At 43.8% G+C, this 15439-nt stretch overlaps 1 protein-coding gene across 20 annotated transcripts in view; it reads right to left on the bottom strand.

Annotated features, from left to right (window-relative positions):
- KCNMA1 (potassium calcium-activated channel subfamily M alpha 1) overlaps positions 1-15439 on the bottom strand; it is a 769792-nt gene that overhangs the window by 196706 nt on the left and 557647 nt on the right. For all 20 annotated transcript variants that reach the window (XM_063709977.1, XM_063709971.1, XM_055353797.2 and 17 more), the window contains exons 13-14: positions 13841-13910; positions 7418-7573 (exon numbers count right to left, since the gene is read on the bottom strand). In XM_063709977.1, the coding sequence (XP_063566047.1) occupies positions 7418-7573; positions 13841-13910 (226 nt within the window). The remainder of the gene's footprint in view (positions 1-7417; positions 7574-13840; positions 13911-15439) is intronic.

Raw genomic sequence — 15439 nt, 5'->3', positions numbered from 1 at the left:
GTATAAGTATTTAACAGGTTGTACATTTATTACATGCATACTTTTATTATATTTCAATTAAAAATTCATTTTTAATCCCTTTTAAAAATGCAATTCTAATGCCTTAGAGGAAAGACTCAACTGAGAAATTAATATTAAGCAAAGACAACAAGAGTTGGACAGAGGGGAGCCAAGCAGCTGCTCAGGGAAGGAATATCCAGCCAGAGGGAACAAGAAGTAAAAATCCCTAGACCAGCCCAAGGGAGTGTGGCTAACATAAGAAGCAGGAGAACACTCAGGACTTAAGCCAATGAGGTTCCAGGGACCTGACTGCTTAGGACCTGCAGGCCATTGTAGGGACTTTATTCAGATGAGATGGGACCCCATGGAGAGACTTATGCAGAAGAGTGACAGGATCTGATTCATGCTTGAGAAGGTTGTTCTGGATGCTTTGTTGAAGATAGATTGGAGGTGGGGTGGTAAGGGCAGAGCAGACAGACCAGTTAGGAGGCTGGTGTAATATTCTAGGAGAGACATGATGGTGGTTTGGAGCTAGTAGTAGGAGTGCAGGTGGTGAGAAGTGCTCCGATTCTGGGAATATTTTGAAACTTGAACCAAGAGGATTTCCTGCTGTATTGAATGTGGTGTTTGAGGGCAAATAAATAAATTTTCAAAAATGAGTCAAGGGTGACTCCAGAGTTTTTAGTTTCAGCCATGGGAAGGATGGCATTGCCAATAGTAAAATGAGCAAAGAACAGGTTTGTGGACAAAGAAAAGGAATTCGATTGTGGAATGGTAAGTCTGAGAGGAGATGGGGTATTCAAATGTAGATGTTGAGCAGCAGTTGAATCGGTGACACCGGGTTCAGGGGAGAGGTTCTTCATGGAAATATAAATATGGAAGTCATCTATGTATCTAAAAGCAATGAGAATAATTGAGATTATCAAGGAAGTGAGTATAATTGTATTGGGAGCTGCTCTCCACTGGTGAGGAATATGTGCAGAAGTCTGCTGTCATAATGCCATCTGTAGTTAGGGTGACATTGTCCATGGGTAATACAGTAAGCAACATCTTGCATCTCCCTATCTAATTTCCACCATGTGGGTTTACTTTGCCAGACAAACTCACTACTCTGGTACCACTAGTTGTTCTTTCCTAAGTAGAGAGCCACCTCAATCCCAGCCTTATCAGTTGCAGCACTGGCCCCATTTCAGAGCTCTTGTCAACTCCAACCCTGCCACGCAAGGTTGAGTTCTGCTTCTGGTATGCCTCCTTCAACCTGGTTAGCAGAGCTTACACCCAGCAGACAATAAGAATTGCTTGCTGTGATGATTAATGTTAACTTGACTGGGTCACAGTGTACCCAGATATTTGGCTAAACATTATTCCGGGTGTGTCTTTGAGGGTGGAGGGTGTTTCTGCATGAGATTAACATTTGAATTTGTGGAGTGAGTAAAGCAGATTGCTCCCCCAACAACCCTCAACCCAACCCATGTGGGTGGGCTTCATCTAACCCACTGAAGGCCTGAATAGAATAAAAAGGAGGAGTAAGGGAGAATTTCCTCCCTCTGCCTGATGGTCAGTCTTAAGCTGGGACATCAGTCTCCTCCTGCCTTCAGATCTAGACTTATACCATTGACTTTGCTGGTTCTCAGATTTTCAGACTCAGACAGAAACTATACCATCTTCTTTCCTGGGTCTCCAGTTTATAGAGCTTGGGATTTCCCAGCCACTATAACCATGTGGGCCAATTCTTTATAATCAACATCTCTCTCTCTCTCTCTCTCTCTTTCTCTCACGCATGTGTGTGCACACACACACAGAGAGACACCGTTGCTCTATTTCTGTAGAGAACCCTAATATACTTACTTTGTCCCAGAAGCACCTACCTAAGTCATCCCCAGCCCTTCAGCTCCACTTGGTTTAGACTCCAATTAGTTTCACCTCCTCAATACAGCAGTGTGTAACGTCAATCCTTTTTTGGGAGCCTAGTTCATTCCTTACCCTGACTCAGCCCAGCCTAGGGTAACTGTTATGATGCAGTGGCCTCTGCCTTTGCAGAGCTGGGCAGACAGAAAGGTAAAGAAGATGCACAGAATGGAGCTATGCAAACATGTGCCCATACATCCAAGTCAGAACAGAAGCTTTCTGAAGCTTACCAGAGCTTCCTAGCCCTAAGGATGCTGATGGGATTAGCGCACTGTCTGGAACATGGTAGGTCCCCAGGGCATCTCTATTGCATCAATAGTTCACATAGAATGAACTATAGAAAGCTAAGATTTGTGCTAAGATGATGGCACTAGCTAAAGTTTTCTCTTATCGTTTCTCACACTTCCTTTCAGTATACTCAAGGGCAAACCTGGAACCAGTTTGCTTGGGTTTGAACACCTGAGTTTGTCAATTCCAAATCACACATCCGCATGCAGGTTGTTGAAATTCTCTTAACCCATAGTGCCTGCCACTGTAAAAGGAGGATAATAATAGTGACAAGTTTGGGTATGGTCATTGTGAGAATTAAATGTGATATTGCAGCTAAAGCACTTAATACGGGATTTAGCACATGGGAATCAGTATTTTTTAGCTATTATTAAAAGTCCTTGATTTACATTTTTAGCTGCTAAACCAGACTAATTCTATACATACATATGTACAAGCACACATATACACATAAACATAACCCAGACTAAAAATATTTAAATGATTCCCTTGGCTATGGTTAGTGCTAGGACAAAAACTTTGTGTGTCCAGCCACATCCACTTCAGCCAAGATACAATCTGAATAGCATGCTTCTGATTTCTCTAGCGCATTCTCATTCAGAAACAGAAAACATGACACAGAAGCGTGTGTTGTTATCGATATTAAGTAACATTTCACCCGCAAATTCCAAATCTTGCGGCATAGGGAAAAAAAACAACACAAGAAATACATAACATATTTTCTTCATTCTCAAAACTGATTTATTCAACAAAGAAATAATCATGGAGAGCATACTGTGTTCCAGGTTGTGTGTGTGTGTGTGTGTGTGTGTGTGTGTGTGTGTGTGTGTGTGTGTATGTGTGTATGTGTATAAAATGATAGATTAACAGACTTCAAATAGTTGGCAATTCTGAGAACTATTTAAATGTGCTACATTGGAAGTCCCAAAGTACACTGAAAAACAATTTTAAGAGTTAATCACCCTCTAAACACACACACACACACACACACACACACACACACAATTTGTCATGTGCAAAGGCAGCTAATCCTAGTAAGAATAATAGCACAATTCATGAAGATGGCAGGCCGCGCCCCAACTTGAAACCTCGTACGCTGAAGAGCAGCTAAGTATGCATAGTAAGACTCAAAAACAAAAACAAAAACAAATCAATGGATCTTAAATTACATCCAAGTGAGGAAGCCAAGTAGAGAGTAAGTGTGGCCACTTATTCAGGGCTGAGGCAATAGCAGATAGGCTAAGTAAGTTCATTGCCTGGGTCTTTACAGAAGACAGCAGGGAGAGTCTCACTAGAACCTGACAGGCTAGGAGTAGGAGATCAGACAGTGGCAAATGAACAGCATGTTCCAGGGCTGGCTGATGATGTCAATGCAGGTAAGTCACAGGCACCAGGATGTTCATGCGAACTCCTTAAAGGAACTCAAGGGTTCAGATAAGATCCTATTGCACAAAATGCTTAACCTGTCCTTAACAGCAGCTGCTGAGCTGGAGGATCCCTGGATTGCCAGCTTGAGTCTCTTTCCTAAAGGTATTAGATATAAAATTAGCATAAGATTTGTTAAATCCTAGCACTACAGAAGCTGTAGAGGGCATGCCTTGAAGTTTAAATGGAGTAAATTAAGGACAAATAGCCAGAAAAAAAATATTTAACAGTAGTTAGCAAAGTTCAGAAACTCATTACCCCCAAAGATATGGGGGTATATAAAATATAAAAAAGATTCCTAAAAAGTTTAGATCAATTCAGAGATATATCCACACAGGAGTGAGGTTTTCAGGGACAAAGACTTGGGGTCCTAAGGTTGGTATCTTTGAGAGTGGCATTGATGGAGAGATAAAGAAGCATTGCTCCATATTTCTTGGTACCTCCAGGCTGGGCCTCTTTTGTAATTCCTGTATGCCAGTAGTCCCTCTTTCTTTTTCTTTCTTTCTTCTTTTTTTTTTTTTTTTTTTTTGGAGACGGGGTCTTCTTTCTCTGTTGCCCAGGCTGGAGTGCAATGGCATGATCTTGGCTCACTGCAACCTCCGCCTCCTGGGTTCAAGCAATTCCCCGGCTTCAGCTTCCTGAGTAGCTGGGACTACAGGCATGCGCCACCAGGCCCAGCTAATTTTTGTATTTTTAGTAGAAAAGGGATTTCACCACGTTGGCCAGGCTGGTCTTGAACTCCTGACCTCAGGTGATCCACCTGCCTTGGCCTCCCAAAGTGCTTATATTACAGGCGTGGGCCAACACACCTGGCCAGTAATCCCTCTTTCTTTTATTAAACATATCACCCCCACTTTCAGTCTTGGCATTTTGGTCTCATGCATGATAAAAAGCCCAGTGGAAGTGGCTCACATCTATATAATCCCAGCACTTTGGGAGGCTGAGGCAGGAGGATTGCTTGAACCCAGGAGTTTGAGACCAACCTAGACAACACAGGGAGACTGGTCTCTACAAAAAATTAAAATAAAATTAAAAAGCCCAGTGGATAGTCACTGTGCTTCTGCCTGTGCCACATCTTTGCTGTTACAGTCTTGTTTCTCTTATTTTAACAGGGGTTCTGCTGCACCAGAAAACAGACATGACCGGCCTAGGGGAAGGGAGAGGGTGAGCTAACACTTTACCTTGGCTTCCAGAAATGCTAATTGTTCCCAAAGGATCAAGTGCTGCCAAAGCCTCACCCCTTCTTTGTCCATCCTAATAGGCCTGCTTGTCCCCATGGAAATATTGATGAATTCTCCGTCATAGGATACGGAGGTCATTGGAGAAGGAAGCAACTTCTGTAAACAATAATCCATTTGTAGGTTTACTTTTCCACCTACCCCCCACCCCCAACAAAAGTAAGTGAGGGCTTTGTGATCCCTGGAATGGGAGATAATACATAAAACATGCCAAGGAGGGTGCCATTATGGTGTTCACCATGACCTAAAGGAGACAAAGATCTGGGATTTGGAGGTAAGTACACAAAGATAGCAATGTAGAATGGGGAGCATGTGAATAAGGCATCTCTATTTTAACTGAGAAAAATATATGAGGGGAAGGCTTGTGATTTCCAGGTCATGTACCTTAGCCAATTCCAACACAAAGACCATCTCAGTGTCAAAAGGTCATATTCAGAGAGCTACTTCCAAACAGGCGGGAATTGGCCTTATACAGAAATAATGTGGTAACATAACCCCCAGAGGAAAATGTGTTTTCAGTTACACCAGGGCCAGGCCCAGCCTTTCCCACAAGCTCTTCCTAAATAGGAACTTGGCAATGGGATTAGCTGAGCTGGAGCGGACATCCTTGGCTTTAGAGGTGAGGCCCATCAGGGTCTGGAGGAAGGTTGGGCAGAGGTTTTCCCTGCTGCTAATAGCACTGAAGAATCAGCATCACATCCATTTTATTAATTTCCTTGACAGACAGCTCTAGTTACCATGCAGGCACCACAAAATCAAAACATACGCATGTCAAGGGGCCCCATCTGTGGTGGGGCCCTGCCAAAGCCCATGTTACATCAACACGAGGAAGCAGAGCGCAGCTCCACACACCATGTGCTTGGTCCCATGGGCCGTGCCCTGGAAGAAAACCACCAGAGCTTGATTGAAAGAGCCAGAGAAGTTCTCTTGGTGACAGTCCTTTATCCTGAGTCTGGGCTTTTCACATTGAACATAAGATCCCTGGGAGACACGTGGCTACATCTGGCTTCAGGGTCTCATCTCTAAACACAGCTACACAGACCTCCCTGCCACCTCCATTCAGTTCCACCCATGCAGGACGAGAGCAGCCTGGATTAAAGAAGACACCTAAAGGAATGCAACGTCTTTATTTGTAAGCTGGATCTGAGCTCAGAGTTCTGCTGAGCTGAGACCTTTGGCTGCATAATGAGCATAGGAGGATTTTTTAAATCAAGGTATCCCTTGCTATCAGTGTTGCTAAGGTGATTGAAGGAGCTCCAAAGCAATTTGTTCCTTTATGTAGAGCAATGTTAACTATCAGTTGGCTACATAATGCCGATTTGGCAGGTACGAAGGATAAGGACTTAGAAAAACTCCTGCTCTAAATAATATCACTCATAGGTGCCCAAGGTGAGCACCAATGCATCTGTATCCTCATGCTTCCCACCCATCCCTCTTATTGCAACCTAGGCCATTTCCTCAAAACCATCAAGGAACTTGGCAGTCAATTAGGTAGCCACATGACAGCAAAAGGCAGGAGGTCTCATACCTTTGATTGCAGAGTTTCCGGCCTCCTTTATGGACCTCGTGCTGACTCATGAACTTTCTAAGGATGTAATTCCCCACCTTGCCAGCTATTAATTCTGCTCCTTACATAGTAAGAGGCAAGATGTAAGCCCAGATCCAGAGCTAACTGCCTCCCACTCCATAACAGAAAGGCTCAAGCTAGACCCGTTTTACACACGGGTTTGTCACCTTGACTGCCTAATCTAAGAACAGTCTAAGGATGAGGACTGGAGTGACTGTTATCCCAGGCTCCAGGAGCCCCCTTGCTAGGGGCTGGGCGCTCAATGCAAGGCTCTGGAAACACAATCCTAACCTGGCCCACCCTGGGAGGACAGAGTCGGTTTTTTTTCTCTCCTTGCCTGCACTGGTGCAGCAGGTATGGCCACCTTGGGGACTCTGGAGTGTCTGCCCAGCCAGCTCTGACAAGGACATGAACACATCCAGACCGCCTGTCTCTCGGTGCAAAGGGCACTGCTGCCGAGGACTCGGTACATTGTTTCGCTCTCCATTCAAACAACCGCAGCATGTCAGTCCTGCTGGCCTCCTTGATTGTGCAGAAATAAATAAATGAATTATGCTGTTGGGGTTTGGGCTTCAGCACAAACACATGGTCTGCATTTATCCACACAGTGAGAGGTCCACCAGCCACTTGATATAAAAGAGTAAAATGATAATTCTTTTCTTTAGGCGCTCTGTTGCCATATGGAATGTATATAAATCATATTTTTGTTTTAACAGCGGAGGCTTTGTTGATAGATAAACATGTGGTTTATCTAAAAAAAGAGGGGATTGTGCTTTGAACAATCATTTAATGGCCGTGGATGTGCCAAATAAAAATAAAAACATAATTTTGAAAGAAGTTGGCTTCATGCCCAAATCCATAACAAGGAATTTCTCCTTAACCCAAGTGGTTAGAGCCCGTCGATCTGTTTTGAGTTTAAGCTGTGCTCTCTACTCAACCCCACGACAAATGGAATCCCGAGCTAATGTGCTCTAATAAGACGAGACGTTACCTTTATGAATGACCTCATGGAGAAGAGGTTGGCAAGCATGGTGGAGAGGCCTTGAGCCAGGCAGCTCTGGGCTATGAAGCCCAACTTCAACTCTGCGAGGCAGATTGCGTCATCACCTTCTTTCCAATTCCAGCTCGGGATGTTTAGCAGATGGGCCTGGGGAAAGAAAAGCAGGTATGAGACGTTGCTCTGTTAAATGTTCAATTGTTTAACATTTCTTCTGGGAAATGCAGCATTGCCCAACCACTCAGGGCCATCCAGTCTTGCCCTTCTTTTCCCTTGCTGCGGTCTGATGTTTGCTGTTTTATGCAACTCTTCTGCTCATCACACTTCAGTCTCTCTGGACTGTTGCTTCTGCACCCACCAAGCCCAAGTCCTCCCCTGGGTTTGTCATTTAGCCAAATAGAGCCCAGAGGGAATTTCCTCTTGTGACAGACCCAACAGCCTGGGTTACTAGGATGTCTAGCTAAATCATTAAGTTGAGTCCTCTAATAGACCATAGGAGTGCCAAATGCCTGTATATTTTCAGTTTCTTTTTTACCTGCCTTTCCAATACTCCAGATCAGTGACTCCCAGGCATCAGGAGCAGGCATCAGAATCACCTGTACAGTTTCTGAAAACACAGATTGCTGGCCCCCCGCCAGCATTTCTGATTCAGTAGATTTGGGGTAAGTCTGGAGAATTTGGCATTTCTCACAAGTTGGAGGTGATGCTGACGCTGTTGATCTAGGGGCCACACTTTGAGAACCACTGGCCTAAAACATCAGGTAAATCACAGTGTCGACGTTTCCAATCTCTTGCAAATGGACTGGTCCTATTCAACCCTTATGTCAGGCCCTGAGACAAGAACCCAGAGGCATGCTCATCCAATTATTTTTAAGTGGCATGAAGCAGAGTCATAGAAAATACACTGTATGAAAGAATCAAAGTTCAAAAGGTTCTGCAGAGTTGGAAAAACCAGCAAAAGACCAAACTAAAAAGATTTACAAGGCTTTCATGTCAAGTACAGCATTTAGGTTAAAAAAAAATCAACTATATAAATTCAAAATGAGAAGACCTAGCTTGGCAGCAGGCAGGAGAGAAATAAAAGAAAACAAAACACACAAAGCTAAATTTAAGTGTGTGGGTAACTAAAACCTCAAATTTTAGGCTAGCCATGTGACATTACAGAGAAAGCCAGTGTTTACTTTTTAGAAGTGCTCCCCAGATCAAGGGAAATGAACATTTCATTCTGTTGTGAATTGGTCAGACTAGTTCCAGAGTACTTGATCCAGTTTTCAGTCAGATTTAAAGATGGAAAATGATCAACTGAATAACTTCCAGAGAAAAGTGACAAAGACAAGAGGAGGTAGCGTCTGGAAAAGATCTTTTGAGGAACAGTTAAGAGAGCCAGTAATATTTGGCCTGAAGAAGGCTCTCGTCCTCACAGAGACAGGATGGTTACATCGGAATACTTCAGGTGCTGCTGTGTCCAAGATTAGGTTTGTCCTGCTTTGTTCTAGAAGCCAGAATTAAGACTGACTGGTATATATTCCAAGAAAGCAGATTTTTGTCTTGTTTTATAAATGAACTTCCTAAGGATGTAATTTGTCTACCAAAAGGAGAAGGTTACCTTAAAAAATGAAAGGTCTTTGTCCCTAAGACTCAGTAAGTATTTCTCCAAGTTACTATGGAAAGAACTTTTGCTCTGCACTAGGAGGTTGAATCAGAGAGCCCTTCTAAGTCTCTGCTAGTGCCAAGATTCTATGACTTTGAAGTTATTATTTCTCTGCACATCTCAGCAAACACAAGGAGCACAAAGGGAGCATTCCCTTCACTTTCAGAACAATATACAATAGTTGAACTAGAAGGATGGAAGACTCCATTGTGAAAACAAAGAGGAAGTCCAAGGGTTCCACACTCTGCTTTCAAAAATACTACTCTTGTGAAATTCCTTCTTGCAAAATCTGCTTCTGTGACAATCTTGTGCATCCTAAGCCAAAAGTGGGTACTCCAGGGAGAGATGACAGTGCCCTCCCTGATGAGAGCATGGTTAAATAGTCTCATGGAGGGGCCACAACAAGTGGTAATTGCTGTCAAGCTATCAAAGGACCTTCCCCACATTGCAGACTCAATTCCAACAACTAGCCCTACCCTTTATTCCTTCCTCTCCCTACTCTCCAGTAGCTTCAGATGGCCACTTTCCCTTTTACTTCCTGGGCATCGTAGAGAACACATTGGTATAACTGGAGAAATACTCACTTGCAGTAATATCATTTGAGAACCTGAGAGGAATGAGGCGAAATTCAGTTTAAGTAATGAACAAATCAAGCATTGTGTGTGAAAGGAGATTTTTTTGGTCCAAGCCCTAAAGAGACAGCTCTGAACCTTCATGGCACCTTCAAACAAACAAGCAAAACCTTTCAGAGAAAGTCTCTCCTATCCGCATGTGCTATCTAAGGTATAAGACTGAGGCATTTCATCCTTGGGTCCCCCATGGCCCTGTCTGGTTTGAGTTCTGTAGGCATATTTTGAGCTTTCTTTCTCACTGTCCACCTTGACACTTGGCCATGTGATTATATAGAAAAGTTGAGTTTGTTCCTTATCTCAGGGTTCTGTGCCCTCTTTTTTTGGATATTATATTTTCTCCAATGCAGGGAAGGAGTGAGGGTGACCTGCTGAATGCTTGCAGGGAAATCTCTGTGCATGAAACAAAGAGAAGAGACTGACCCAGGAACATAAATCTTTTGTTTCTGGAAACTTCGTCCTTTTCCATTTGAAGTAAATTGAGTCTGATGAAAAATGCCAGTGTTAGTGCCCAGAAGTCTGGAGGCAAATCCTCTCTCCCTAACTTGGAGAATATAAAGAGCAGATCTGGCAGACCTGGCTGCCCTTCATTTCTACTACTTCACCACCCCTCCCTCCTCTCATGGAGAAGGAACTGGAAATATACTGTCCTGGAAAACCAGGAGAGATGGATTTCTATTTCCATCTCTCACTACATACAATTTTGGGAAGCCACTATGAGGAACAAAGAAGGCCATGAAAGAGGAAACGATTTAATACAATTGCCCAAGTGTCAGGGTGGACAGTGGAAAAAAAAAGCTCAAAGAACTTGCCTCTATCTGCACTGGGCTCATGGGACTTGGCTTCCAGAGATAAAGGCCTCTTTCACTAGAGTCTTTGGGAAAAATAAAAAATCCACTGACAGGTAAATCATCAGGAGTGATACTTTTCCAAGAAGTTATAAACCAATCTTTCCTTGAAGAGCTTTGAGCCATTTACGCTCAAATCAGAAGATGCAGGGCCAGCATTTAAAAGATGGCCAGCATGAAAGCGTTTCTCTCCAAGAATTCTAGTGATATTAAAAGATACACTTTGGAGAGCATCAGCCCTTCTATAATGCCTACTCTTGGGAACCACAGTTTGGTTCAATGGGCTGTGGCTCCATTTAAAGAGTCGGTGGCAGTAAACTGTTCTGTCTCCCTGCTCGCTGGCTGCAGTGGTGGCCATGATTTGTGCCCAGCAGAGCTGCACTGTCTATACAGAGCTTAGATGCCCTGCTCTGAAGTTACCCTGGGATGCTAAAATGCACAGATGGTCCAACGAGTACTAAAGAAGATAATGGATGTCAAACTCTTTTAAAACCATAAAATATGACACAAATGTCTACAATTATGATGATGACAAACTCAGGGCCAGTTTTACATGGAGAGAAAGTAGGCAGCTTCCCTACATCCCTCTAGGCCCTAGAATATTACTATTACTGGATCATAGGGGATTGAAATGCTTCATATTTCAAGCCCGTTGTCCAATTATGAAATCAGCTATCTCTTGGAATATGTTCATAGTGACTTAACTTTACAGGCACATACCAGGTCCTTTCCTGAAAGCAAATTGTAATGCATGGAGATCTCTAAGCATCTAGGATGAGTGCAGCAAAAAGTGCCAAGAAAGGCAGAAAAAAAATGTTGAAAGGGAAGAGGAAGAAAATGTATTGAAAGAGTAGGAAACATCTCAGGAAACACAGCAAAACTGTGAAGCAAGGTGAAGAATGTCCATTTGCAATTCTACAAGGAATGAAAGACAAACAATGATGAGTGGACGTTTTCTTCTTTCTCTAGAAGAGAGATATGAAAGAACAACAACAACAAAATGCCCTGTGTCAAAGTCACTCTATTCCTTGTGTCCTTACTAATCATCCAAGGATCTGTAAGTGATTCTGCCCAACCCCAAAACTCGAATAGTTTGGGATGGTTCTAAACAAAATGTGTTTTAAGCAAATAATCATGAATTGGTTGATATCTTCCTCACTGTTTCTGAATAATTACAACACAGAGGTTTGCCAAAGACATTCAGGTTGCTATGATCATGTGATTACTGACCAGGGACTGTCTGGATCCCAGGCCGGCTGAGCTGCTTTGAGTTGGACAAGAACCACAGCTAAAATCCTCCTTAATTTCTTGAAGATGCTGCATCAGCACTCATTGGAAAGAGAAAAAAAAGGAACTGACAACCCCTTCTAAACATACAACATTAATTTTCCTATTCAATCTAAATTCAGCCAAAAATCTAAACAACAGCTTAAAGCACTCCCACACTAAATGAAATTTCAGATCACAAATGAAAGAAGGAGAGCTCGTTGCTGCAGGAGCTGTCACTAGTCACAGCCTTGCTAATAAAATTCACCTCCACCTACAAGGGCTGCCATCAAAAACTTCTCCAGCTTGACACCTGTACATTACCAATATCCTCACTTTATCTCTTCAGTGTCCTTGGGTATTCCAGAGACAAACAGGCGAATGTGACCTTGGGTGCCCACCACCAAATCCGTTGGCTGGAGAACAACATGTTCTGCAAGGGAGCCACCTGCCGAGGGCTGGGCAGTGGCTGGCAGCAGTCAGCCGTTCTGGATGGTGGGCCAGTCACTGACAGCAGGCTCCACTCAGTGACAGCCTCTGATGGGCCTCCACACAGCAAAATGGGCCAGCACTTGCCAGCAATTAAGAAATAACGGCATGGCACTGGTGCATTTGGCAGAATGGGTTTTTCTCTGCATCACCTGACTGCCTATTTCATAGGGAATATGGCCCATAAGAGGGGGTACGCTGTCACTCATAACCCAGCAGGGAGTTATTCTGTACAGACAGGACACCTGGCTCCAGGTACTGGGCAGCCTCCGGTTTCTAGGTTTCATTAAGGACATAACTGGTACCGCATCAAATGGAGAAAGGTGCCACCTTCCCTCCCCTAAAGCTGTTTTTTGGGAAGTTTACTGACTGGCTGAGAGAAGGAGCACTGCCTTTGAATGAGACACTGGACTCTGGTTTACTGAGAAGTAATCACAGGGAAACAGCATAGACTCTGACTTTTGTCTTCTTTCTAATCAATCCCCCACTGTAAGCTATAACACAAGGAAAATTCCTTTCTCTTTAATCTCTGGATAGCTTACTATTTTCCTGATTCAACTCTGCAAATTCTCATCTCGACTCTGGGAATGTGTCCCACATTACACTCTTACAGAGCGCATTATGCACTCACTAGTTCACCTGGTCTCAGATAGAGAAATCCTATCACTCACTTGCCTGGAGCATTCTACACCTTAACTGCTAAATCCCCGAGGACACAAAATAGGGCTTCTCCTTCACTGATATTCCTGCGGGTATCAGGGAGAGTGCTAATCACACAGTACGTATTCAATAAATATTTACTGAATAAATACATGACTGCAGCACATACAAATAAAAGTTGTTGTAACTTAAGTATGGATGGGATCCAAGAGTAAATCAATAGTTCTGAACCTCGGGTTCCAATAGACACCTCCCGAATGAATGAATCAGTACATGAAGGAGCATCCTTCCAGTGACCAAATGCAAACACGTTGTTTGGACTAAAGAAATGGGCCAGAGGCGTAGTGGCTCATGCCTGTAATCCCAGCACTTTGGGAGGCCGAGGCGGGCAGATCACCTGAGGTTGGGAGTTCGAGACCATCCTGACCAACATGCAGAAACCCCATCTCTAGTAAAAGTACAAAATTAGCCTGGCATGGTGGTGCATGCCTGTAATCCCAGCTACTCAAGAGGCAGAGGCAGGAGAATTGCTTGAACTTGGGAGATGGAGGTTGTGGGGAGCCAAGATCATGCCATTGCACTCCAGCCTGGGCAACAAGAGCAAGACTCCATCCCAAAAAAAGAAAGAAAGAAAGAAAGAAAGAAAGAAAGAAAGAAAGAAAGAAAGAAAGAAAGAAAGAAAGAAGAAAGAAATGTCCCAAGAAGATTTTTAACAATCACACCTCTTTACCCAGGTCTTTGAGTTGCACACATGTGGGCATGTGAGTGTGTGTGTGTGTGTGTGTGTGTGTGTGTGTGAGGCTGTATAATGAGGAAGAAGAGGCTGGACCTGTGGATGGGTCTTCAGACCTGGAGCGGGCTCTCGCACTCCTACCTTGTTGTGATACTGCAGCATTTGAGTGATGATTCTTATCTTCGGATGGTAGTTCTTTATGGAGATTACTCTGAAAAAGAAAGAACCAATGCTGAGACAGGTCTGCCTTATGCATGGTGTCTGACAAAAAGATCAATTTTACTGTCTCCAAATGGGGTACCCATGGGACTGAGGTAGGAGGCAGGACTTGATTCCAGAGGCAGGGCTCAGATACCAGACAAAATTGAAGACTAGCTGAAACAGGGATGGGGCAGAAGAAACTTTTCACTGGACATGCCCAGCAGTGTGCCCCGTCAGTTTACCATTGCCATGGCAATACCCAGGAGGTTCCTTATATCCTCTAGGCCCTAGAACATTACTATTACTAGATCATAGGGGATTGAAATGCTTCATATTTCAAGCCCGTTGTCCAATTATGAAATCAACTATCTCTTGGAATATGTTCATAGTGACATAACTTTACAGGCACATACCAGGTCCTTTCCTGAAAGCAAGTTGTAATGCATGGATGAATTCCAGTCCCAGTTCCATCTCTCACTACATACAATTTGGGGAAGCCACCATGAGGAACAAAGAAGGCCATGAAAGAGGAAACCCTTTAATACGATTGCCTAAGTGTCAGGGTGGACAGTGAGAAAGAAAGCTCAAAGAACTTGCTTCTATCTGCACTGGGCTCATGGGACTTGCCTTTCTATGGCAATGACCCAGTGACCCAGAAGTTACTACCCCTTCCCTAGAAATTTTTGCATAAGCTGCCCCTTAATCTGCATGCAATTAAAAGTAGGTATAAATACGACAGCAGAACTGCCCAGAGCTGCTACTCTATGGTGTAGCCCCGCTCTGCAGGAGCAGTCACAGAGCTGTAATACTACTGCTTCAATAAAGCTGTTTCCTTCTGCCCTACCACCAGCTTGCCTTTGAATTCTTTTCTGGGGGAAGCTAAAAACCTTCATGGGCTAAGCCCCAGTTTGGGGCTCACCTATCCTGCATCAGGACCAGCAGCCAGGGCTATCCTGAGGGGTTGCAGACACTGGGCCAGGTTAAACAGTATTCCCACCACCATACCTCTTGCTAGTGTGAAAACAAAATCACAAAACAGCCACAGTCTGTGTCCTGGGCATGAAAATTTTGAGGGCCCCCTGGAATGCATTGGGGATGGGATGTATGCATGTGCGTACTGGGGAGTAGGGGGCCTGGAGCAGGGGCTGCCAGCTTATTGCCTACATAGACATCGAAAGCAAGCCCAAATCATGGGGCCTCCAGAGGTTTGCAATCTCCCACACCCTAGGGACTAGCCCAGAAACAATCTGCTGAGTCCAATTCTCCAAGTTAACAACTTGAGACAACAATGACAAATCAAACAAGCAGGATGACAAATGGTTCTAATTGTGACACACGCTTGGCCACTATCACAAAAAATGATTTCTAAGCAGGGCTTTTAGGATGAGATCAAGGACTCAGCCTTCCATAGCTAATAGAGAAAATGATGACTTAAACGCTGGTTAAAAATAAGTGCCAAGGCATTGCGGGGGTCACGATCTGGTGGAAAATTGTCTCCTACCTGCCCTCAGTCAAACTCAATGTTAAGCATGGCCTGCA

This window comes from Gorilla gorilla, chromosome 8 (genome assembly GCF_029281585.2).
Source record: "Gorilla gorilla gorilla isolate KB3781 chromosome 8, NHGRI_mGorGor1-v2.1_pri, whole genome shotgun sequence".
Taxonomy (NCBI): Eukaryota; Metazoa; Chordata; class Mammalia; order Primates; family Hominidae; genus Gorilla; species Gorilla gorilla.
This window is presented reverse-complemented; position numbering and strand designations above follow the sequence as displayed.